At 47.6% G+C, this 26,072-nt stretch overlaps 1 protein-coding gene across 3 annotated transcripts in view; it reads left to right on the top strand.

Moving 5' to 3' along the window:
* The window catches only part of PAMR1 (peptidase domain containing associated with muscle regeneration 1), a 71,396-nt gene that overhangs the window by 6,736 nt on the left and 38,588 nt on the right, over positions 1-26,072 (top strand). Inside the window, exons 1-3 of one of the 3 annotated variants that reach the window (XM_008686800.2) lie at positions 5,599-5,681; positions 12,202-12,378; positions 17,883-18,011. In XM_008686800.2, coding sequence (XP_008685022.1) covers positions 12,249-12,378; positions 17,883-18,011 — 259 coding nt within the window. In that variant the 5' untranslated portion in view covers positions 5,599-5,681; positions 12,202-12,248. Of the gene's footprint in view, positions 1-5,598; positions 5,682-12,201; positions 12,379-17,882; positions 18,012-26,072 lie in introns of those variants that run through there. The other 2 variants (XM_008686799.2, XM_008686801.2) reach the window with 2 other exon arrangements.

Raw genomic sequence — 26,072 nt, 5'->3', positions numbered from 1 at the left:
TCTGGGCGAGCCCAGCTCCCCTGGACCAGCCCACCGGTGGAACAGAACAAGCGAGCATCCCAAGTCGTCGTGGAAGCGAGCTACAAACTGCAAGAAACCAAAATATTCACCAGGAATGGACCAAATGGATTCCTCATACCGCAAAATCGAGAGACTCCCACAGTGTCCCAGCAAGAAATGTTTCTTTCTTTTTTTTTTTTAAAGATTTTATTTATTTATTCGACAGAGTTAGAGACAGCCAGAGAGAGAGGGAACACAAGCAGGGGGAGTGGGAGAGGAAGAAGCAGGCTCCTAGTGGAGGAGCCTGATGTGGGGCTCGATCCCATAATGCCGGGATCACGCCCTGAGCGTGAAGGCAGACGCTTAACCACTGTGCCACCCAGGCGCCCCAGCAAGAGACGTTTCTAACATCCCTCTCGGTCAGCACTCACCTTTCCCTGGGAAGCGCACGTGCTTCCCGTGCAATGCTCAGGTATTTACTCAGCAGACATGCTCGTGCACTGACCAGGTGCCAGGTGCGTTCCTCGTGCTTGCCCTGGTCGGTAAGACAGAGCCCTTTCCCTTGAGGCACTGGCAGTCCGTAGAAAGGGCTGATGGTCCAGTCTGGCGTTTTCCGAAGTGGGTTTCATGGCATTCTAATGCTGGAAGATCTTCAGCAAAAATAAACAGCCAAAACCCAGGGCGTTAGGACGAACAGAGTCTGGGGGGTGTGGAGACTGGCTATGCACAGAGCATTTACAGACGTTGCAAAGCCCTGTAATAAAGAAAGCTGTGATTAGCATTTTATAAGGTTAAGCACAGAACCTCTTTTCACATCATACCTTCTACAATCCCGGAGCATTAGGGCTCCCTGGAATATAGTTTGGAAAACTCTGCTCTCTTGCCCCTAATGAATGCAACATTGAAGACCGCCTCACCATTAAGGAGGATTGGAAAGTCCGTGAAACACCGGCTTCTCTTCAGACTTCTGCTGAGGGCCTGGCAGGAAGTCTGACGCCCTAGCCCCTTACCGCTCCCCGAGAGGGCAAAAGAGCCGTGGAGATGGCCCCATTCGTGTTGAGAAACGTCCTCGCCAGCACTGACCTGCATGGTTCGTTGAGAAAACTCATTTCTCGTCTTCAGGTTGCCGACAGTAACGCGGCGGGTCTGGGATCAGTGGGCAAACAGCATCCGATGAATGTGCACCCACGGTGGTGTGGCAGGACCGGGGAGCCGTAGGGCTGCGGCCCAACTTCCTGGCTAGATGCTATCTTTGGCGACAGTCACATGGTCTCTCCTTCCCAAATGAGGGGGCTGTCTGAGCATCCTTCTAATCCCCAGGGGCACCGAGTCCCGGGACCCTTCATCACCAACTCCCGTCTCTTCTCCGCCCCACCTGCCCCACCGCACACCCAGAGGCTTGTCCCCAAGTCCCCCGTTATTTGCCCTGGTGTTTGCCGGCTCCGGTATAACCCAGTCACCGGGACCCTGATTTGCACACCCTGAAGTGATCGGGGCTCTTTATGCTGGGGCCCTACCCCACAGAGACAGCACGTGACTTTGAGCTTTGAGCTGCTCCTCAACCCATTGTTTGCTGTTTCTGGGAACTTCTTTGTTCCTGCCTTTGCTAAATATTGTTCTCGTTGTCATGCAACGCAGCTTCTCCCTTGGCGGTAGCCTTGCCTGCCTCCTGTCTCTGCCCTGACTTGTTTCAGACTGGGTAACTGCAGTGGCAACGGGTGGGGAATAAAACCAGTTGTTCCTTCAAGGGGTATCCTGCCGAAGTGGACTCGAGTCACCCATGACCTCAGCGAAGATGCAGCCCTCACTCGCCTTAACTGTGGGCTTCATCTTTGGTATGGATGTGTCGGTGTTTGAATACACACGTACGCAGAGGAGTAGAGACGTGGATGTGAAGATGTGTATATGTGGGGTGTACGCTATTGTGGTTTAAATATGGGCCAGGGTTTGACTCTGTCGTTTATGGCTGCTTTTCTTGGGCAAGTTCCTGAACTTCTTTCATGTGGCCTTCCCACCTTCCAACCTGTAGACTGAGGATAATAGTGTCTTTTGGGTTTATTGCAGGGGTTAAATGACAATCGGCTTAAAATGCTTAGTGAAGCGTCTTGCAAAATGGAGTGTTCTGGAAATTAGAGTTGTCTCCTTCTCTGCCTTCTCCTGTTCTTCCCACTAGCACATGTTTGGAAACGAAAAGAAATCCTAGGTGTTCTGTCTGTAGTAAGATGGGAGTGACAAGGTCCTCTTGAGGTCCTCTTTGCCTCAGGCCACAGTCCTATGCTGTTCATCCGTGGCTCTGTCAGAAAAAACTTCCCGAATGAGTCAACATTTGCTTCCTTCCCTTGGCTTTATCATGCATCCACTGTACAGCCTTAGGGGAAATGTCTTCTCCCTGCGGTGCCTTAGTTTCTCCATGCTTGAAACAGGGCGAGCGGTAGTTTCTTGCAGGGGCTGAGAGGTCGAGAGGTCGGGGGTTTTTCAGGGTAGGTGATTCTGGGTCAGTGGCCTTGCATCCCTAACAGAAGATGTTGTCCTGAGCCCCTGTCGTGATTCAGGGGTGCAGCCAGGCGGGAATTGGCTCCAGCCTGCAGAGCTGGGGGAGGTAACTCTAATGAGGGCGAGCCTGCCCAAGCTGCTGTCAGCTTAGCGTTTAGCGAGCCGGACATACCATCATAGACGCATCATCCTCGCTCAGCATCCGTCCACACTCGACCTGTGCAGTTGGCCAGCTGGCTTTGGTAGAAGGAAAATGTGCCTTCTGCCTGGCATCAGTGACCATGGATATGAAGTCAGTAACACTAACTCTAGAAGCTATTGGCAAGGAGGTAGATGGGGCCGACCAAGACTCCTGTGTGGCCTTGACATGCTCTGATTCAGAAGGAAGGCTTTGGAAGTGTGGAAGACTGGGGGCTGGTGGCGGGGGGGAGGGGGCAGATAGTTTGTAGAATTCTCGGATCCAGGGAAATCCACTTTGGATTTTTAGGGGATGGCTTGAGTTTTATTGTTTTTAACTTAGCCATTCTAAATGCTTCGGCTGATGTCATATTTGCTGAATTCTATTGCCAAGTACTTTTAGACGCATTATTAAATTTTTTTCGTAGTGGCCAATTCTGCTAAAAAAATAAGATCCAGTCAGCTCATATTCCAACGATGGAAATAACCCAGAAGCAGCTGTCCTTCAAGGATTTCCAGCACCACAGTTGTTGAGGGTCATGGCAACTGGGGGCGCTGCCAGATGCCAGAGTTTAGGTTTTGTTCCCTTTGTCTCTGGATGTAGAATTTCTATTTCTAGAAGAGAAGCAGCAGGAGGTAAACTATGTCCTATTTAAATAGGTGTCTGAAGAGGGGGTATTAGAGATCTAGAAGCAAGGGGAGGAGCTCAGAATGCCATGATTTCAATATGAGCATACTGCCTGAAAACGCCATGTGTGTGTGGGCCTCAGGAGAAGACAGCATCCCTCAGCCCCTTCACTCCCTTAGCCACCTGTGCCTCAGCCCAAGACGGGATGGCTTCATGTCCTGCAGAGAAGAACGGTAACGTCTGGATAAATCTGCAAAGCCCTTTCTGCTCATTGCCTTTTTCAGTCATGATGATGTCAACAACCCCATCGACCTACATCCACCCCCTTGAGGCTTCGGGCTAAGGCGTCTTGTCCACGATTGCCCAGCGGTGCACAAGAGGGACAGACTCAGGATTAACATCTGGGTGGTCTGATTCCCAAACGGGTCCATCTCATCAGTGCTGCATTCCCAAGGCTGCCAAGTCAGAGGTGTGAACTCTCTAGAATCAAGGTAGCGTGTTGGGAGGAATGAGATTCTGGAAGAGGTGGGTTCTGATCTTTCTTCTTTCACCTGAAAACCGCGCCACCTGGGGCAGTGTGTTTACTCTGTCTATTCCTCAGTTTCCTCATCTGTTAAATGAAGACAATCGGACTGACTTTGAAGGCTGGCTGTGAGGATTCAGTGAGCGGGTATGGGCCCAGGGCCGGGAAGCATTCCCTGGGGTGCCGGGGCCCAGGGTGCCTAGGAGGATGAACAGAGAGCCACAGTGGAGAGCAGCGTGCTTAATAAAGGGTGAGCAGGGAAATCAAGTGGCAAACTGATTTTTGCCTCCTTGTCCCTCTGCATTGTACGCATGCCTAAAATCCAGATTTCTATGTACTCCGTTAAAAGTTTGATCACTCCTGGTACCCAAAGGGGGTGATGAAAACCTTGACTCCACAGCTGTCATTATCTCATTAACGAGAGGGGCTGTGGGAGGGGCAGCCCCAGGTCACCGAGGTGGGGAATCCAGCCAGGCTGGGACTGAGGGTCTCTGGCCGACAGCGTGGTCCTCAAAGGCTCAGGAGGAGACACGGAGTCAGCAAGCATTCCCTGTCCCCTGACTCACAGTCCTGCCTGCCTGGGGTTTGCTTGTCATCGATCCTGATCCTGTGAGCAGGTGGCCTGACCCTGGGGCAGTCAGGAAAGTGGTGGGCTGCAGAGCCGTCCTCAGCCTGGGGAGTAATCTCACCAGAGGAGGCGGGCTGGGCGTGAGGGGCCCAAGCTGTCTAATCGGATCTCCCGCCGAGGCAAACGTCTTTTTTCCTCCCTCTGATCTCAGAAGGTTTATAGAACGCAGCAAGGTAAAGACTCGGTAGAAATGTTGATTACCCGCGGTTAGCTGGGAGGACTTGGAGGTTTTGGTGGACAGAAAGGAGGGTTCAAATATCAAGGAGGAGCGGGCATAGCACCAAAGTGCCTTTCTTTGCCACCTTCTGGGGTGGTTTTAGCCTGGGCCTTTAATCTGACAACTGATGTTTCAATCATGTGAGGAACAGGTCCACCCTTGTTTTCCTGAAGAATCTTCTGAGGTTTCTCAGATGGACCTTAACGGCCGTCAGGGTCAACAGATTTCCTTAAAATCTGGTGTTGAGCACCTGGCGCTTGGAGGCTACGTTTCGGAGGACACAGTTGGCGCCCCCTGCCATTCTGTGGGATTCCCTGTTCTCCACCTTGTCAGCAGGAGAGAGAGGCTCGGTGCTGGAGAGCCTCCAGGCAGAGACTATCAGGCCACTGAGGGACCCTGCAACATGATGACGGCGACGACGATGACGTCAGCCGGCTTGCTTTGCCCCATTCATTTATTCAGTCTCCACTCTGTGAAAGCCGAGCTGGCACCAGCTCGTCAGCGTGGCCGTCATTGTCTCGGCATTCCCATTGTTACAGCAGGACCGGGAGGTGGAGTGCATTCCGTTTTCCAAAATGAGTTCTGGAAGAAGCAAAGCTGGACCAAGATTACTGGGCTCTCCACCGTGCATGGGAGACACTGGGATGGCCGCTGAGAGGGGCCCTTGGGCCAAGCTCGGGCTACCGACGTCCTTTGCGACTCTCTTGCTTTCATTTGCCCTGATTTAAAAAAGAGGGGAGGGGGCACCTGCACACACGGGAAAATGATGCAGCAATTTGAAACCACTTTTGAAGACTACTCAGTGTTAAGAGAAGACGTCCATGATCTGAGAAAAAAAAAGTTTCTAACACAGACCATTATATGTTCCCAGTTTGGAGAAGAAGCCTGTGTCCACATGCGTCAGTATCTACGTGTGGACATATGTAGAAGACAGCATCCCTCAGCCCCTTCACTCCCTTAGCCACCCGTGCCTCCGCCCAAGACGGGGTGGCTTCGTGTCCTGCAGAGAAGAACGGTAATTCTTAGCATTAGTCCCGAATATTTTTTATTCCTTTATGATTTTATTTTTGAAGCTTTCATAAGAAATCTTTTATGTTAAAATGTGTCATGTTTCATTAAAGAAAAAAAAAATATTTTATCCAATGGAAGAGCTCGGGATGAGTCAATGTGCACGTGCTCGGAACTCTCTGAGCTCGATTTTGTCCTGGGGCTCTGTTCATCCCAGGGCCCTGCCCTGTGAGCTCTTTGCACTTTCTTTGTGCTTCTTTCCCGGGAAGCACTGACAGGACAAAACGCCTCCGTAACTTTTATAGGCTTTGTTCCTAAATGTGGAAGGCAAAGTAAAATGTGCTCACCTCCAGTAGCTGGTCACACTGGGGGTTGTCCTGGCCTGTTTCCCCCTGAGCAGCACGTTCGTTTCCCCGAGGCCCCCAATCCTACTGGCCTCCCTTCTTCCCAGAATTAACTCCCTAGGAAAGCTTTGACGTTTCTCTCTACTTCTTCTCCTACTTAGTGCTTTTCCTCATTTTCCCCGCTTGTAAAGTGAAGAAGTAGGGCTACATCCTTTTAACTTAAAAGAAAATATATTACCGATCTCCCTGGGTCCTGCTGAAGATTCAGTTGCATGAACAATATAAAAGCACTTTAGTTACACGAATGCTCACGTGCTTTAGTGTACACACATTACAACGTTCAGCAACTTCTGCTCTCGGGGCTTCTCTCAATGCTAGTTTCTGGAACTGGCCTTGGGCGCCATATTGAAATTCCCTGAAATCTGTACAGGTAAAGCCAAATGACCAATACGCCCTTTCTGCAAAGATAATTCTAATAAATGGAGGGAAAAAAAAGTCTAGGAGATCGCTTTTGTCTGCTTACTGCATTTTTAAATCTCGGCAGCTGGTCAACTTTAAATATTTCTTACAGAACATTTCACTTATCTATTTATTTCTTACACATATATTTTGGGAGCACTTTCTTGTCTCTGTTAAGGCTGGGGAGAAAGAAGGTTGATGGACTTGCCAGACCAGAGGCTCGAGTACAAAACCATTAAAACCATTGCCTCTGGGGCGCCTGGGTGGTTCAGTCGGTGAAGCCTCTGCCTTGGGCTCAGGTCATGATCCCAGGGACCTGGGATTGAGTCCCACATTTGGCTCCCTGCTCAGCGGAGAGCCTGCTTCTCCCTCGCCCTCTGCCCCTCATCCCTGCTCGTTCTCTCTCTCTCTCAAATAAAAAATAAATGAAATCTTTAAAAAAAACAAAAAACAAAAACAAAAAACCATTGCCTCCTCTGGCACTTCTACAGATGTCTACCTGTGATTTGATTTAACCCCCTGACCCCGTGAGTCCTGTAGATTTGGTGCCAATGTCTGTTCATGACGATCCATTTGTTCTCAGAATCCTACATTTTCCTTACCACGGTTGGCGATTGTGTGTTTGCATGGTCCGTTTGCCCAAAGCCGCCTCCTCTGTGAAACCGTGACTTCCATGAGGCTGGGACGGTGTCTGTTTTTCCTCTCCATCATAGCTCAGCACCCAGCCGCCTACGGGGGCACAGGGCACACTGGTAGATCCTTGTGCAATGAGAGAATGGATTCGTCAGTTCACCCATACTCTCGGCACTGTGCTCAGTGGGGAAACTCAGTGATTAAATGACCGGCTGTGGGTCAAGGGTCAACCTTTTTTTTTTTTTTTGAGAAGACACAAGTCCCCAGTGGGTGCTGTAATAAATTACCACAGACTTACTAGAAACTTAAAACAGCACATATTTATTTCTTATAGTGCTGGAGGTCAGAAGTTTGACGTGTTTTGAGTCTTTTGAGCCTAAAATCAAGGTGTTGGCAGGCCTGCGTTCCTCCCGGAGGCCCCAGGAGGGAATGTGTTTCCTTGTCCCGTCCGTCTGTCTTCTAGACACTGTCTGCGTTCCTTGGCTCATGGTCCCTCCTCCGTCTTCAGAGCGCATCAATCCTGTCTCTGCTTCTGCTGTTACTTCTCCTTTTCTGACTCTGACCGTCCTGCCTGCCTCTTACAAGAGTCCTTGCGATGACATAGGGCCCACCTGGACGGTCCAGCATACTCTTCCCATCTCAACATCCTGAAATTGGCTACATCTGCAAACTCCCTTTTGCCATGTCCGGCAACATTTTCACAGTTTGGGGGGTTAGGATGTGGGCGTCTTTGGGAGGGCCGTTATTCTGTATGCCACACACAGAGTCCTTGAAAAGGAGCCAGCTGGCCGAACTGACAGACAGAATGGGCTTCCGGGGATCATTCCCTTTGGCTAAGATGATACAATGCCCTGGACCTTACCTATAAAGTTAATGTAATGGGCTTGGGAGGGCAGAGGGGAGCTTGCTCATCGAAGTTAAAAGAAATGCCAATGAAAGCATTTTAAGGAATTAATTCCTGGGTAAAAAGGAGGCCCAGAATATTCCACGGCTGTGCCAGAGGTGAGCAAGCCTGCTGCTTAGGGGGAAATAGGCTTCGCTCTCTGTTGGAGTAGAGCAGACCTTACTTGGCCTTCTACATTTAAGTATAAAGTCTTATAAAAGTTGTGAATTACATTTATCCTGTCATTGCCCTCCCGGGAGTTATTAGTGTTTCTAAATTCTTAGAAAACCTAGAAGGATGTAGTGCTTGCCCTAAGGTGAACAGAGGGAGGGGATAAGACATGAACCATACCCCACAGGCATATTTGCTGGACAAGCTGGGGGCTGGAGACAAGGGATTTGGACCCAAGGCAGGCAACCTGGACCGACCATTCCAGGCACCTCTTTACAGATGGAAAGTGTGCCAGCTCTGATATTAGGAAATTATGGGGTGAAGCCAGCTCGCCTGGCTTGTCGTTCCAAGCCAGACCTACTGAGTGGAAATATTTGACTATTGAAGAGAGGGTAGGGTAGCTGTAACGTTAAGGCGGGTTCATTCACACACATTCACATCAAGCACCTTGTGTGTGCCAGACCCTTCCCTACAGCCATGAACTTGTCAGATGTGGTTCCGATGAGCTTATGGTCCTGGAAGGGACACAGACAATAAGCAAGTAAGTGAATACGTGGAAAGTGAGTATAAGTTGTGGTAGGGGCTGTGCAAGGAAGCGACTGGGTTGCTGTGGTAGAAATTACCATGGAGGGGTGGGCCGAGGTATGTACTTCGGTGAGAAAGTCAGCGAGGACCTCTCCGAGCAGGTGTCAATTATAATAAGCCCTCACGGTTGAAACAGAGGCAGTGCGAAAAGCAAATGTGAAGGCCTTGAGGTGGGCAAGAGCTTGGTGGTTTTGAGAAACTTGTAGAAGGTGGGAGACAGTAGCCAAGGAAAGGGTTGGAGGGATAAGGAGTGAGCGGTTCTCAGCGGAGCCACAATGGAGCATTTGGACTTTGTTCCAAATACAGTGTGAAACAACACCAACATTTTAAGTAAGAAACTGATGTGCTATACATTTAAGAAATAAGATCCTTGAAAAATGTGGGTGTTCTGTGCTCTTTTCCTTTTTAAGCTACTAGTTATTGAATGCTTATTACACACTGGGCACTGTGTTAAGCTCTTCTATACACAGATTTAGTCCTTAAAGCCGGCCCCTGAGTTGGAGAAAATGGACTCATTTTACTGGATGATAAACAGAGGCTGAGTGGGGAAAGTAACTGGGCCAAGGTCTTAGCCTCAGTAAGTAGCAGGAGTGGCATTCCAAACCCAAGTCTGTCTGACCTCAATGCCTGAGCCTCTAAGAGGCATTTTGTTTTCTCTTGCTTTTCTTTATGTTAAAAAAATTGTGGCAAAATATATGTAATGTGAAATTTGCTGTATGAACCATTTTAAGTATACAGCTCAGTGGCATTAATTATATTCCCAGTATTGTGTTTCCAAAACTTTTTCAAGACAACCTTTGTCCTGTTGTGACTGGCTCCTTTCACTTAGCGTAGGACGTGGCGTATTTTCACCGTTCATCTGTACTGTAGCAAGTAGCAGCGTCTCATTCCTTTTCATGGCTGAGTAATATCCCACACTCTTAACATTGTATCATAGGCCACGTTTTGTTTATTCACTTATCTTTTGATGGACACTTGGGCTCTTTCCACCTTTTGGCTGTTAGGAATAATGCTGCTGTGGACACTGGCATACACGTATCCGTTTGAGTCCCTGTTTTTGATTTTTGGCATATATACACAGGAGTAGAATTGCTGGGACATATATTTCTATGTTTATCTTCCTCTCTTTGTAAAGATTTATGTATTTTAGAGAGTGAGAGCATGCAGGCATGTGTGAGTTGGGGAGGGACAAGGGGTGAGGGAGAGAGAGAATCCTCAAGCAGACTCGCCACTCCCTGAGCGCGCTGCCCAATGCGGGGCTTGATCTCATGACCCTGAGATCATGACCTGAGTCGAAACCAAGAGTCAGATGGATGCTCAGCTGAATGAGCCCCCCGGGCGCCCCTATGTTTCCTTTTGAAGGAACCACAGCACTGGTTTCCACAGCACCTATCCCCATTTCCATTCCCACCAGCCATGCAGGAGGGTTCCATGTGCTCTACATCTTTGCCAACTCTTGTTATTTCCCTTTCTTATAGCCATCCAAGTCCTGTGAGGTCTTCATGGCTTTGATGTGCATTTCCCCAGTGGCTTGTGACATCAACGATCTTCTTATGAGCTTATCGGCCATTTGTTTATCTTCTTTGGAGAAATACCCATTCGTGCTACTTGCCTACTTAAAAACTTGGGTTGTTTGTCTATTTGTGGTTGAATTGTAAGAGCTCTCTATGTATTTTTGATATTCAGCCCATATCAAATATTTAATTTGCAAACTTTTCTCCCATTTTGTAGACTTTTCACTTCCTTGACAATGTCCTTTGCTGCACAACATTTTTAAGTTGTGATAAAGTCCAGCTTACCTGTTTTTCGTGTGTTGTTCATGTGGAAGTGTCATTTCTAAGGATTGATTGCCAAATACGATGGAGATTTCCTTTGTGTTTGCTCCTGCTCTTTCTCACTTTTAACCAGGACGTTCTTGTGTACATTTTAGACGTCATTCGTGTCAGCCAGCTGACATCAGAAACATGGGAAACTCAGCTAAGTCTGTCCTGGTGTCTGTCCTGGAGAGACCCACAGAGTAGTGGGGGAGACAAAACTTCACTTAGTGACACTGTCATGGTAATCTCTCCCAATCATTCCCAAATACCAGTGTGAGGATCTTTACTGGTCTGCCAAAGTTTGTGGGAAGAGAAATAAGAGCATTTTTCATAAATCTAGATTTATTCCATTTAAGGAACTCTCCCTTATTATGCAAGTGGTTCCTTTCTATGATGCTAGAATGTTCTTATGAACTGAGTCTGAACAGGAGATGGTGATAGTTTCTCTAGATGGTTCTCCTTGGCAGAGTAAGGATGATCAACTCAGTGTCAGATTTCCAAATTTAGGGGAGGAAAATGGAAAGCTAAACTGTGAAATTCGAGAGGTTAGAAGCCACCGCAGATGCTAGCGTGGGTTTATGTGGGCCTGCAAAGCATGCTGGGGGATCCCTGCCCAGGGTTTTAAGGGAAGGCTCCACAGAGGAGCCAGATTCACTTTCTCCCTCAAATATCTGACCTATTTCTTCTTCAATCATCGTCTTTGTGCAAAACTTTTAGACATGGAGAGTGGGGAGGAAAGAAGAGCAAATCAAAGCTCAGTCTGTTTCTTGGACTGGGTTCCTCTGGGCAGCCGCCGACTGATTCCTCTTATAGAATTTACCAGATGGTTTTTCTTTTTCATTTACTTAAGGTATGTTTTAAAAAAGAAAGAAAGACAGAAGTCCTACCCAGAAAGGAATACTTTTTTTTTTTTTTCTCATGGGAAAGAACACTCAGTTGTATTTGGGGACTGAATGAAGTTCTGCCAATGAGTTCACCGTGGTAAAGCACTGAAATTCTCCCAAACATACTAATTAAGATAGTTTTTGTCTTTTCTGTTGGTTTTAGCTTTGAAGATACGATAAAAATGGCATGCTGCGAAATTGAGGAGCCAAGTTTGGAGGAAATGACGTGGTCTCTATTTGGCAATTGGCCTTGAACTTGAACGGCCTAGTCTAGAGAGTGTTCTCCAAACTTGTTTGATGGCCCAAGTGCCTGGGCTGTGCTGTACAGCTGTTCGGTTGAATGGTTCCTCCTGGAGTTGTGCAGTGCACAACGTATATAGCTGTAAGCAGTAGCCTGATATACCCCAGCAAAAATAGAAATGAGCACAGACACTCAAGAACTGTTTGCTCGGCTATAAATTATTTATGTGCATATCCACTTAGATTATACATTGATAAAACATGAGTTCTTTTCCTTTTTTTTTTTAAATTTAAGAAATAAAAGTGAATACTGTTTTTAACAGAATTTCACCTGAGCCCCAGTGGATGGTCTTGAACACCCTTCAGGTTAGGCCACCGTACATGGCCTTCTCTATCATTCGGGCAGGGCGATGCGTTTGTGGGGCAAGGTTGCTTTGTGGCTATAGAGTATTTATGGGTCTCACCCCTTCCTACTGGAACCCCTGTGCTCAGCTGCTGGTTCCCATTTCAGAGTACACGGTCATCAACGAAGCCTGCCCCGGAGCCGAGTGGAATATCATGTGTCGGGAGTGCTGCGAGTACGATCAGATCGAGTGCGTCTGCCCCGGAAAGAAGGAAGTGGTGGGTTACACCATCCCTTGCTGCAGGAACGAGGAGAATGAGTGTGACTCCTGCCTCATTCACCCAGGTGAGTGTGGAACGGGGGCCTCAGGCTGCCTGCATGTTGTCTGAGGTCGTGAATGGGAAGAGGCTGCACACTTCACTTTGGGCGGGCAGATACCAGAGGCTAAGATGCCATGATATTGAAAGTGGCCTAATCCTGTCTGTTCTAACTTCAGGCAAAGGAAATGGAAGAATTAGGACACTTTTCATTGTTAACATGATAAACCTACGAATTCATCCACTCATTCATTCCTTTAACAAAAGACTCAGCAGCAACTATGGACCATATCAGATACGGGGAATACGATGATTTTTAAACAAGACACATTCTCTGCATTCCCCAAGCTTGCAGCCTGGCAGGGGAGATGGAGAAGTAAGCAGGCAACTGCAGTACAGTGTGGTGAGTGCTGTGAGAGAGAAGCATGAGGCACCATGGGAGCGTGAATGGGGGCAGGGGAGACTTCCTGGAGGAGGCGATATGTGTGCCGAAGAGGGAAGCAGCAAACTGAACAGGGTGGAGGGCATCTGGTAGAGAGATCAAGCCATAGAGGAGAGCATGTGCTAAGGCCCTGTGGTGAGAGAAAGCATGGGGTTTTGGGTATTGCAAGTTCCTTGGTCTGGCCGAAGGTGTGTGTGAGTGTGTGAGTGTGTGTGCGTGTGTGTGTGTGTGTGAAAGAGAGAGAGAGAGAGAGAGAGAGATGAGAAACATGGAGAGTGATAGAGAGACAAAGGGAAAAGATTATAAGAGAACAATCTGAGGATCTGAGGGAGAGAACAGGGCCAGACCCTGAAAGGCTTTGCAAGCTGTGCTCTGACTTTAGGCTGTATCCTGAAGCTCTTTTAGCAACATCAGAGATCTTTGAGTAAAGACATGAAAGTTGATTTTCTCTGTGGCTGCAGTATGGAGAGAGGATTGGAGGAAGGGCAGGACAGGAGGCAGGGGAGGAATAACGGGGACCTTTAATGAATGTAGAAGCCTTGTGGCTGGTGAGAGGTGGAGGGATTTCAGAGATATGCAAGAGAGTGGACTTGACGACAATTTGAGATGGGCTGCGTGGGGAGGGGAAGGGAAGAGCGGAACTCAAGCGTGATGCTCGGCTCCGAGCTGGACATTTAGGAGGTGGTCCCAGTAATAGGAGAGCATATGAGGGTGAGGTGGGACCTTCCCAGGCCACAGTGTGCATTCCTGCGCCCTCTGTCCCCACCATCCCGGGGACAGTGATTGTCCTTTTTCACTGAAGTGCGTATCTGCCTGGAGGCCTGTGTGGACACTGAGCCGCAGACTGAAGATGTTTCCAGCGTGATTAGCAAGTCATTGAACAATTTCTAGGTGCTTTCCCACCTGCTGCCTGGTACATCTGACTTTTCCCAGAGGAGTCTAACCTTTCCCTTTTAGGCCGGGTCAAAAGGAGGACATAGAGAGTTTCCTACACGCTTTCCTTAGGCTGAAGACTGAAAGGATGTCAAAAGTGTATTTGGGGGAATTTCTCTCATTTCTGACTTTCCCCTTCTTTTACAAGCACACAGAATGACGCAGGTAACTGCCAGGAACTTTCTTTTGTGGGAAGCTGTAGAAGTGGAGAGCAAATGGACTCAAGTAAACAAATGATACTTTTAAACCATCTTCCTTCTTAGAAGAGAGTAATGCTGGGGCGCCTGGGTGGCACAGCGGTTAAGCGTCTGCCTTCGGCTCAGGGCGTGATCCCGGCGTTGTGGGATCGAGCCCCACATCAGGCTCCTCTGCTAGGAGCCTGCTTCTTCCTCTCCCACTCCCCCTGCTTGTGTTCCCTCTCTCGCTGGCTGTCTCTATCTCTGTCGAATAAATAAATAAAATCTTTAAAAAAAAAAAAAGAGAAGAGAGCAATGCTGAATTTTAAAATTGGAGTGACCTCAGTATAGCCTTTGTACATTTGATTTAGAAAAGAAACCCACTGCCCCAGTTCCCTGATGGTGACTGTGTTTCATAGGGAAATAGTGGAGTAAGGCTTCCAGATTTTCTAAGGTCATTTTGAGAGCTCAACCAGGATTTCCCGACTAAGGGTCCTTGGCAGTTGTATTGAAGTCTTTGAACGATTTTCAATATTTTCATAAGCCTAGCGGTCAGCATTGGGGTGGGGGTGGGGCTTTAGTTGCATGATAGCGTAGGTAAGAGAACTCCAAACGTGGTGTTTGTGCCTCTTACTGGGCATTTGACAGCTGACAGTCAACACCTGCCTTTACTACACCCAACAGCTTCCTGTGACGTCATACAGGAGACACCCAATATCACCCCTTGAACGGTGCTGGGAATGATCTTCGGATCTAAGAGGTGAAGAGCTGGTTACTTGGAAGGGGAAGGCTACCTAAAGGCTTTTTTTCTTTTTCTAATTTTTTAAAATAGTGAGTTGATACCCTAGCAGTCCCTATCGGTGATCAGAAGTGTGTGTGTGTGTGTGTGTATAATTATGAATTTAGGTACTTTTATTTATGTGGTTTAATCCATTGCAATCATGACTCATTTTCACGCATGCATCCCCCCACCTCAGGACACTGGGGACCCCTCTGTGTCCCATGTTTTTCGGACAAGACCACTCTAGTGTTTGAAAAGATGATTTCAGGCTCTTCTTGTGTATTTTCTGCCCCAGATCTGAAATCGGCCATTTCTCCAAGGAATTCTGGCCAAGGCCACACTCAGGGCTCCTCACGGGTTCCTTGTTACTGGACTGCCACTGTTTTACTAGGGCTATTATTCATTTATTTAAAGTGGATGGGGAGAGGAAATAGGTATTTTTTTTAAAAAAGAAAAAAATGAGTCTATGCTGATACTCAAGTTCAAATGTAGTGTTCCAAGGTTGTTTAATTAACTTCGTTGAGTTCGTATTTGTATGTCTTTTCTGTCGTGGTGGACAGCCCGTTTCCTAGGGATATTCACCTGATCACTTATTGTTCTGACTTACAGCAATAATATCATTGTACAAACAGCAGCGGCACTGATTTCGTTTACAACAGCACCATTAACACTGACAAGACCACTCACGGTTATGGTTTTTATTGACCTCAGAATGTATCCCACTCAATATGTATAGTCAAAATTCTGTGTTTTAAAGCGAACTGATATTGTCCTCTTGTCTGTGGTGTTCTACCACCTACTTGACATATAGACAGGTTTATTGTTTCCATCTGTTTTCTATATTTGACAATATCAGCAAATATATGTTTGCATGTGCATATATATATCTTCCCCCTTCTTGCAGAAAAGATAGCCTACAATGAGCACTGCTAACTACCTTGCTTTTTTCTCTTCACAATATCTGCTGGAAATCCTTCACTGACAGTATAAAAGCCATTTTTTTTTCATTTATTTTTACAGTTGCGTAGAACTGCTTTGTGTGGATGGCTATAGTTTATGAGTCTTTGGGTTGTTTCCAGCCTGTTGCTATTATAAATAACACTACAGTGAATAGCCTTAGGTATACATCATTTCATATTTTTGCAGTGTTCTTTGGGGTAGGTGCCTGGGAGAGGGATTGCCGAGTCAAAGAGAGGTGCGTATGTCATGTTGGCAAACCTTTGCGTTGTCCCCCTTGCACTTGGCATTCGCAGCGGCCGCATATGAGGGCGCTGTCTTCCCAAAGCCTTGCAACACAAATCGTTGCGGATTTTTTGCCAAACTTAAGGGTGAGAAGTGGGATCTCGGCATGGCTTTAGAATTTCTATGACTTCTCTCATCATGGTAGACAGCCAATCGTCTTTTCCGGTGGTGGTGGTTGCAGGCAGACCAACATCCAGAGGCGCGGTGGTGGGGATGTCAGTAGCGACGTCAGTGGTGTCCAGCAGGACTGGGGCCCTCTCTGGACCAAGTTTGCTGTGTTCATGTGGTTCTAGGCTGTGGAGCTCTGAACTCAGTCCTCTGGCTCTTGTGGCAAGGCTGTGAGCTCCTGAGTGTCCTTTTGTGATAGCCTTGTTCACCTTCATCACCTGGCTGGTTTTTGTGGGTTGGGACCTAAAGGCCTTAAAGTTACCGTGCTGAGAGAGAGAGGTGGCAGGGTCACTGGGGGCACACTGTTTGCCTCCTCCGTAGCACAGACTGGATAGGGAACCGAAGAGGGGAAAGTGGCACGTGAGTGAAGCTGGCCTTGGAAAGAACAGCGACTCCACTGGGACCCAGTTGTGGGCCACACGACCTACTGGAATTTGGTGAATCATATTAGCAGCTCTTCTCTGGTGGGAGGGAGCACTGGGGTAGGGAAGCCACGTCAGGGTGGTGTGCACGGAGAGGACTACGGGCCTCTGTCCTCCAGAAACCACACAGATATACGCTTGAGCTCTACACTATGGGCCAAGGAAAACCTAATTTCAGCCAAAATCAAACAAGTGTGCTATCAGCTCAAGGAAACCCCGGTTATCTCAAACAGTCGAGAAGCCCGGATTAGCAGTTCATCCATCCGTTCATTTGTCCATTTATTCATTCACTCAAACAGTATTTATTGAACACTCGCTATGTTGCAGATATTATATTAAGTGCCAGGGATATATCGTTGAACAAGATGAAGTTCCTGGCTTCAGTCTGTTACAGGAAAACAGATAATAGGCAGTTAAGATTGAGCATGACATATGCAATGGTAGGGATAAGCCAAGGAGAGGTATGGGAATGCAAAATAAGAATCAGAGTTCATATTTGGGGCATACATACTATGTGCTAGGCCCTTTATACATGTCAATTTAATTTTTAAAACAATCTTAAGAGGCAGCTACAATTTTTAACCCTTGTTTTATAGATGATGACGTTGGGGGCACAGAGACCTTAAGCAATTTGCTCAAGGAAACACAGCTGGACAATGGCAGAGCCAGAATGTAGCTCTCCATTTTGATAAGTGGGATTGGATTATCTGTTTCATCACTGTCCACCACCCCTCAAGAGACCATGTTATAAAAATGACCCTTCCCTGGGGACAGCTGAACCCTCTCCAGTGTGGCCTGCTGGTGGGGGCAGCCAGGGACCTTCCGGGGTGAGCCCATTATTAGGCATTAAGGTTGTTTCCAATGGCATATTTTGGGTATAGAAGTATAGGACATGGAAGAATATTTAATGGCACAGGAACATACTCTATTTTGACCTGAAAAAGTAAGTTACAAAAACAGAATGCACAGTATATAGCGGAAGCCTTATTTTTTAAAAAATTGTTTTTCTATATACACAGAGAGAGTGTGTTACCAGTAGTTGTTCCCAGGTGATGGACCTTTAGGTGTTTATGATTTCATTCTCTTTGCTCGTCTGAATTTTCTCAACATTCCACGATAAGCATGTGGAGAGTCAGACACTGACTCGGAAGACGGTTCAGACCACCCTCCTCGACTCCTTGCTGCGAATTCTGGTGACGCTGGCCTTTTCCTGGGAATGAGCATCTCCCCCCAAGGGCTCTGGCACCTTTCCCGGTGCAGAGACCCTCGGTGGAGGTGAGGCCCTGAGAAAGCCCGGTTGCTCTCGCGAGCTGCCCGTCACAACCTTCCGTGCATCATCTAACACCCTTGTGCTGGGACGCGTTTCAGGTTGTACCATCTTTGAAAACTGCAAGAGCTGCCGAAACGGCTCGTGGGGGGGCACGCTGGACGACTTCTACGTGAAGGGGATCTACTGCGCCGAGTGCCGCGCGGGCTGGTACGGAGGAGACTGCATGCGTGAGTAGACCCCGAGACGGCTCCCCCCTCGGGGGCGTGCTGCTTGCAAAGCCCAGCTTGCCGCAGACTGAGGTTTAGCTGGTTGGAATCTGAGTTCTGGAAAGCTTTGGCCAGAGGGCTTTCTAGGTAAGACTAAAAAAACAAAGACGTGTTTCCATCTGCTGGGTGTGGATTGTGGACATCTGTTTGGAATTGGCGACAGGAGGTTTATGTCTGCTCTTAAATCTTCTCCTTTCTCCTAAAGGCAGCCAAGCCATCCTGCACACAGCATGCCTCGTGTCCCTTCCAGAAGCAGTTGTGTGTCAGCAGTGGTCAGCAAGCCGTGAATAAGGCTTCAAATATGCGCAGTCCTGGAGTGTGTTTTAAATATGAACTTCTATTGGTAAATTTCTGGACTCCTGAGTTCAGTTCCTGGAACCCACATCAAATTGTCAGCATGCCACTTATCCCAAGAAAGGGATTCTTTCTGGGTTCTCCTTCGTCTCTAAGAATTACTTAATCTTTATTAGGGTTCCCCTCTGAGTTTCAGTAATCCTTTGAAAATGGAGTGGAAATCTAACCTCTCAGTTTCAAACTCGCCTGTGCAGTGCCCCGACGGTGAATATCCCTCTGAGAGTCTGGATCTGGAGCAATGTACACACTGTTACTTTGTTAAGCCTGTGTTACATGCTCCCTATTTGTTTTTTGTTTTGTTTTGTTTTGTTTTTTTTTTTAAAGATTTTATTTATTTATTCGACAGAGATAGAGACAGCCAGCGAGAGAGGGAACACAAGCAGCAAGCAGGGGGAGTGGGAGAGGAAGAAGCAGGCTCATAGCGGAAGAGCCTGATGTGGGGCTCGATCCCGGATCGCCAGGATCACGCCCTGAGCCGAAGGCAGACGCTTAACCGCTGTGCCACCCAGGCGCCCCTACATGCTCCCTATTTGAATCAGAAGCAGCCAGGGGTGCCTGGGTGGCACAGCGGTTAAGTGTCTGCCTTCGGCTCAGGGCATGATCCCGGTGATCTGGGATTGAGCCCCACATCAGGCTCTTCTGCTATGAGCCTGCTTCTTCCTCTCCCACTCCCCCTGCTTGTGTTCCCTCTCTCGCTGGCTGTCTCTATCTCTGTCGAATAAATAAATAAAATCTTTTAAAAAAATGAATCAGAAGCAGCCAAGGATAAGCAGGGAGTCTAATCAGTCTTCCTCTTATGAATGATGTTCCCAGTTCATAGAGATGGAGGATAGAGAGCTATTGGTATTCTTCTGAGCCAACCTGTAGCAAAATGCCATGAGTTTCGAGAGTCTCGGGCCACGGACGAGCTGTGTGGTCTGCAGCCGGGGGACCCGAGCTCTACCTGGAGGAGAAGGGGTGTGCTGGTATTTTCGGATGAACCTGGGAGTTACATTATCCAGAATACAGATAATTTTTGAAAGTGCTGGTCTTGGTTGCAGATCTAAAACGCCAATGTCCTTTTTGGCGGGTTCTGGGAAACTTAATTTAGTAGTTGTTAGACGATCTTGTAGGTAGGTTAGCTGTGGGATTTAGCCCTGGTCTTCCTTTGGCTGCTGTTCTCGGAAGACGGTGTAGCATAATGAGCAAGAGTACAAAGCTCTGGAATGATGGAGGCCTGGGTTTAATAATTTTGCCAGTCACTAGCACTGTGGCCTTGGCCAAGTCATTTCACCTTGCTAAGCTTAGTTTCCTTGTCTTTACAGTGGGAGTAATGCTACCTCGTAGGGTTGTCTCAAGAAGTCGGTGAGATAATGCCTGTGAAGCTCTTAATGCCTGGTCTGGCACTAATGCAATAAATATGTCATTAGTGTTCTATACGCTCCTTAACTGCCAAGCTGGGGGTGGTCCAGAAGTAAAACTACTTTCAATGAAAGTTTAAGAAAGACATGATTAGAGGTATAAGGCACAGTTTTAGATTTCACATTGACCTTTGCGGTATAGGAGACAACTTTAGGGTTTTCTCCCCTTTGGATGTGGGAGGACGCTCTTTTTTCTGTGTGAGCAAATGAAGGAGTGGTGTGTGATGGGATGGAGCCATCTCATCGGCTCACCCTTTTTTTTTAAATTTAATAATATTTTTTATTATATTATGTAAGTCACCATACAGTACATCCCAAGTTTTTGATATAAAGTTCCATGATTCATCACTTGCGTGTAACACCCAGTGCACCATGCAGTACGGGCCCTCCTTAATACCCATCACTCACCCTTGACCTTAGAGGCAGGGAAAGTCACTGAAGAGTTTAGATGTTATTCTAAGTGCCCTGGGAAGCCAAGGAAGAGCCGTGAACCAGGCTATGGCTGAGTGCTCTGAGAACATAGATAAGAGGACAGCTAATCTCGGGGAGTCAGGGACAGGAGAGGTTGCAGAAGGGGCTGATGGTGCAGCTCTGTCTTTGCTCATCTGTGGGTAAAACAGGAAGATGCCGAAGTCTGTGTGATTCCAGAGCCCTTGTTCTTATCCACAGTACCATCCTCCCTCCACTGGCGGGGCCCCCTCCCACAGCTCTGTTTTCCCTGAGAAGTGGGAAGCGAAATCTCTGCTGAGAGCAGAGGGGACGTACGACTGCTGCTTGAGAATACCACAGGCTCGGGACAGCCCCAGGAGGACCAAGGAGGGGCGTCAGCCCGTGGTAAATGAAAGCTTGTCCAGGCAAGACTAAGGACCCAGTGGAAGCTGGGTTTCCTGTAGAGACGATCTGTCTGGCCAGTTGGGCAATGCTCTCCTGCAGCGTGGGAGCAGAGGTGAATAAGACCAGTCATTTGGTGGAGCCCGGAGTTGGCTGAGACATGGTTGTCTCAACTGGGGAGGACATGACGCCAGAAAGGGCCTGGAGAAAGGGTAGGACTAGCGGTGTCAGTGGGATGGAAAAGCAGGCACAGTGGTAATGCAGTAGTCCAGCACGGAGGCAGGAGGGCTCTTGTGGTCAGAGAACAGAATTTCCAAATGGCAGCCTTCAGGAGTGGCGGTGATAATGTGTTCATCTACATTAGCCATTTTTCTCCTGTGTAACAAACCATCGCAAAAGGACAGATGTTTATTTTCCTTTATCTGGGGTCTGTGGGTTGGCTGGGGTTCAACTGATTTCAGCTGGGTCGGCCTGGGGTGCCCTCCAGCTTCAAGGCCCAGCCCAAAGGAGCAGCAGCTCCTTGGGACATATTCTCCTCGGGGTGGGTTGCAAAGACACCAGAGGCCAAGCCAAACACACAGGCACGTTTAAGGCCTCTGCTCACGTCATATCCACGAACTTTCCCAAAAGAAGTCACAGGACCAAGCCCCAGAGCAGTCAAGCAGGGAAGTAGACACTGTCCCAAGGAGGAGTATAGATATTTCCTAAACAGTACTCCGATTGCTCTGTATGAATAAATGAGTTTGTTTAGGGGGCAGGGCAGAGAGGAGGAAGGATATTCGCCTATAGGAGAGGGCTAAAGCAAGAAGTAACGAGACAGAGGATAGCAGTAGCCCAGAGAAATCTTGTACATGTGCCTTTCTCAGTAACACCCATCGGTTGAGTCTTGGGTTTTGGCTTTTGTGTAAAAGTTGGCTGTATATGGAGTCTGACTGGTTGGAGAGTGATGGTGTCCGTGTGTAGGATCAAGGCTTTCTTGAGGAGAGCAGAACTGGCTCAGGAAAAATGGTCATCGTCCCTAGGAAAGAGAGCAGAGAGCATTATCCTGTATCCTACCCATCCAGTCGCAACATATTTCTTGAATGGATGCTCCCAGATGCTGAGTGTACGTGATGGGCAAGACGGACGTGGTCCCTGCGATTCTGGAGCTTGCAATTTAGAGAGGAGAGACCAAAAAAAAAAAAAAATTGGAATGCGGTCAGTGCTATGAAACAAACAGAATAATGGTCAGATTCCTCTCTCGTTCTGCATTGGTTCGGTTATGCTTGTTCAATTTCATTAGGCTTGTTCTGAAAGCCTCTTCGCACACACTGTGTGTTATGTGATCCCAGCCATAAGCATTTATGGAGCATTTCTTATGGGTTGGTCACCAGGGAGAGCACTGAGCCCTCGCTGAGTTTACAGTCCATCTATGGAAACAGGGCTTGACCATACGAAGATACCAACATGATAGTATTAGGTTCTTATCACCTACATCTCATCTTGGCATTAAATAAACGTGAGGGGAATTCAGAGGAGGAAGTAATTCTTTTCACCCTTTGTTGAATGCCTGCCTGGGGCTGGGCACTGTGCTGCCTGCCTCTGTTAAGAGGGGGCTGAGCTCTTGGTGGCCTGTTCCTGGCTGGGGCAGTGCAAGCATTTACCCAGTAGATGGCACCCAAGCGATCCTTTCAGGCTGCTTAATCCGGAAGGAGGGCTTCCTGCCGAGTAGAGCCCTGGCATTCTTTTCTTGAGTGCCATATAGACCCTGGGAAGGAGAAGTGACAGGCAAATACCAAAGACGATCAGACTATTTTATATTTAATTGTAGAGCATTCGGTACTGAGCAGACGTTATAGCACCTATATTTGCCCACTGTCCTTCACAATCTTTGCAATAATTAGTATTAGCCTAACTCACAACAGTCTTAGAACCCATTGTGTGATTGATTCATTTATAACCATTGACAGGTTATATTAACCAAGATAAGAGGAGAAGGGCCTGAGGTCACTGAGCCCAGGAGAGGACTTTATTCACGTCCTCTTGCCCAGGAAAGATTGGTTTAGTAAGCTCAGACTATCCAGGCTACAGAAAGGAGCCGATTCTTTCTTCGTTCCCCCAACTTTTTATTTTGAAAAATTTTGTATTTACAAAGAGTTGAAGGAACAGTACATTCATATGCCCTTCACCTGGGTCCACCAATAATCATTTTCTCACATCTGACTTTCTCTTTTACGGTACTATGAACTCATGAATTTAAATTTTTGTCCCACAGTTTGTAATGTTATCATCATTTTTCTTTTTGATGCTCAAATGGTCCCAGAATCGGCCAGCGAAGACCCTTCCAGCAAGCTCTACGGCACCATTCTTTAGGCAATTGCTTGCTCTCCCTCTTCTCCCTCCACTCCCCAGATGTTTCAACTTCACCTTGACTGTTTATGTCCAGGTCCTAGGACCAGCCATTTCTCTACGAATCCTGGTTCCTTTTGTGCAGAATGCTGTTTAAGAACTGGGATCTGGATACTGGCTATGAGAGGCGCTGATACTTAAAGTCAAAATCAAGGCTTCCTCCCAAAGCTTCGTAAATGGAAAGTTAACATCTTACGTGGAACCAGTCCACTGAGCTTCAGAGTGGAGCTTATTCAACGTGGCCCTCAGGCTGAGTGTTTTAGCCACCAAATGAGCTGAGCAACGAGAGGGCCTAAGAGCCAGCAGGGGTACCGCACTTCTAGTGTGCGTTACAGGGACCCAGACTTCCAGGCTGTGGAGAATCTAGGGGATGGAAGGTTAGCAAGTCAACTCAGATGAGAGAGGATTTATGGGGAGAGATTATAGACCCTTAATACATTTTATCTTCTTAGCCATATTTTGGATAGAGCAGAGGGGCTGGCCGTGAGCCATGCCTAAAAATGTGGGGCTAGAATATCAGAGAGGATGATTTGTGTAGGCTGGTCCTTGAGCCATAATGCGGGAATGATCAAGAGCAAATTTTAAAGCGAGAGAGAGCAAGCAAGCGGAAGGCCCACAAAGCTGTGTGTTACTGATACATGGAACTGTCTTCCTAGGGAATCACAGCGTCATCTGGGAGGGGTCACTGAAAACCGGCTCATCGTGTCCTGGACTTAGGTGTCCTGACACTTCCAGGAAAGAACCAAGGCCCATTTGGATCCAAATTAGGGAGTGTGTCATGTGGTGGTTAACCGCTGGGTTTGGAACCAGTAGGATCTGGATTTGAATCTCTTACTCCCTCTGTGACTTTGGGCAAAATGACTCAATCTTTGCAAATCTCACTTTCCTCATTTACAAAACGGGATCATAATGGTGGCCCTCTGTGGATTTTTGTGAGGGTTAAATGAAGTACTGTCTGTAAATCCCTTAATAGGGAGCCTGGTTCATAGTAAATGCTCAATGAATGGTGGCTGCTATTCTTATGACTACTAACCCAGAACCATGAAGTGAGCTCTGCTTTTTCTCTTTCTTGTTTGAGAAGAGTATCAACGTAGGACCAGAGAGGAAAAACAATAAAGTAGAATTCTGTAGGGACAAGACAATATATATTGGACATGGGGAGGTAATCTTCCCAGTACAAGATTGTATGGTCAATAAAATTTTACGTTTCATATAAAATTATATGAGAATTATACACACACTATATATGCATACTATATATATATTATGTATGTATAAAATACTTTATATAGCTGAAGCTGTGCGGGGAATTCATGTCTGAACCTTTGCAGAAGATTTTATGCTGTCAAAGAACTCACCGATCCTTGCTCAATTTCTGGCTAAGGTGTAGGAGAACATGAAAAAGACCTTCCTTGCTGCTCAAACAGCAAGAAATCACTTGATAAACCAAAGAAAATTCAGTTTAGATAAGGTCTCTGCTCTCACGTCATGGGGGAGGCAAACAATTACATAAACCATCATTGTAAAGTATCCAATTAATTGGGATTATAGGCCATATCACAGGGTGAGCCATGGAGTTATTCCTGGACATCTGACTGTTCCGGGTTAAGACCTGCGCCCCCGATAAAAGCTATCCCTTAGCACTTGTTGTGAACTGGGCATTGTTCTAAGTGTCTTCACATACAAAGTCATCGATCCTCATCAGACGCATTTTATAGGTGAGGACGATTTGGCACAGAAGAGTTCAGTAACTTCCCTGCTGTCATGCAGCTTGTAAGTAGCAGAGAGAAGATGCCCCTTCAGAAGCCAGGCCCCAGAACCCCATCTCTCATCCCCTGTCCTAAATCATTGCTCCATGTGAGAGGCGTTTGAGGTCCTCACTCTGAGTCCCTGTCTGGGGGCTTGGCAAGTCATGGTAGGATGAACCAAGTCATGTGGACGGTGTGAGGTCCCTTCCAGCTCCCAGCCTGGGTCGTGGGTCATCCCCGTGTCCTCATCCAGGCCTTTGTTCTGCCATCCGTGTGCGGGCTCCTGCGTCTGATGGGTTTAGGGATGTAGCCAGTGCTGTAGGGAGGCTCCCAGGAGCCCTGGAGCAGTGGGTCAGAACCTGGGATGTCCCCCGTGAGTCTTGTGCCAACATAGTGTCTCAGATCCAGACAAGACTCAAGAGAAGTGACCTCATTAGTTGCCATTTATTGAGCGTTTTATGTATCCGGTACTGTGCTAATTGCTTTACATAAATATCTATCTCATTTACTCCTTACAACAAATAAGAAAACACCAACGTGGTGGAAAGTACTAGTATTATTCTCCTTTCCAATGAGGAAGGCTGGGTCTAGAGAATCTGAAGAGCTTGTCTGAGATCACACAGCTCAGGAAAAGGCTGAGCGACTGTGAGGACCCAGCCTGGCTTCACAAGTTGCCCCTTAATCATCGGGAGTCCTGCCTCCAAGTCATCTCTGAAGGAGGAAAGGAAATCCAAATGTCTCTCTGTTTCTGAATGCTTGCTTTCTTTAGTCCTCCCCCCACCACCCCAAGAGGAAAGATTAACAAAACAAAACAAAACCCCAACCAGGGCTCCAAAGTGTGTTGTGTCTGTCTCTTGCTCCTCCCTCCCCACCCCCCATGCTGGAGATAGCGAGACTTTTGTCTGAATGCTAGGGTGTTCATTTTTGTTGGGAACCTTCCAGCTCTTTTGCCAGTTTAGAAATTAATAGAGATTTCCCTTCGGCTCTGCAGAAGCAGGGTCTGTCTAGCTGTCTTTCCTATGTTGGCTTGTAGCAACAGAGCAGGGTCAGGGGGTGGTGGGGTTGGAGATGAGTCCAGGATTTGAACACCCAGGGGAGAGTCTGGCTTCACTGGCAAACCCCCCTACACACATACACAGGCGCCCCACTTCCCCCGCTGCAAGACACTGTCAGGGAATCTGAGCACGTTTCTGGGCGCGTTGCCTGCTCCGGTCTTTCAGACTCAGGACCACCTGCTTGGTTGGCCACCAGTACTTCCTTGGCGGGGACACTCGGCTGTGTTCACTGTTCTGCCCTAGACA

Source organism: Ursus maritimus, unplaced genomic scaffold (assembly GCF_017311325.1).
Source record: "Ursus maritimus isolate PB19 unplaced genomic scaffold, ASM1731132v1 scaffold_23, whole genome shotgun sequence".
NCBI lineage: Eukaryota > Metazoa > Chordata > Mammalia > Carnivora > Ursidae > Ursus > Ursus maritimus.
Note: the sequence above shows the minus strand (reverse complement) of the source record. Positions and strands in the feature narration are given on the sequence as shown.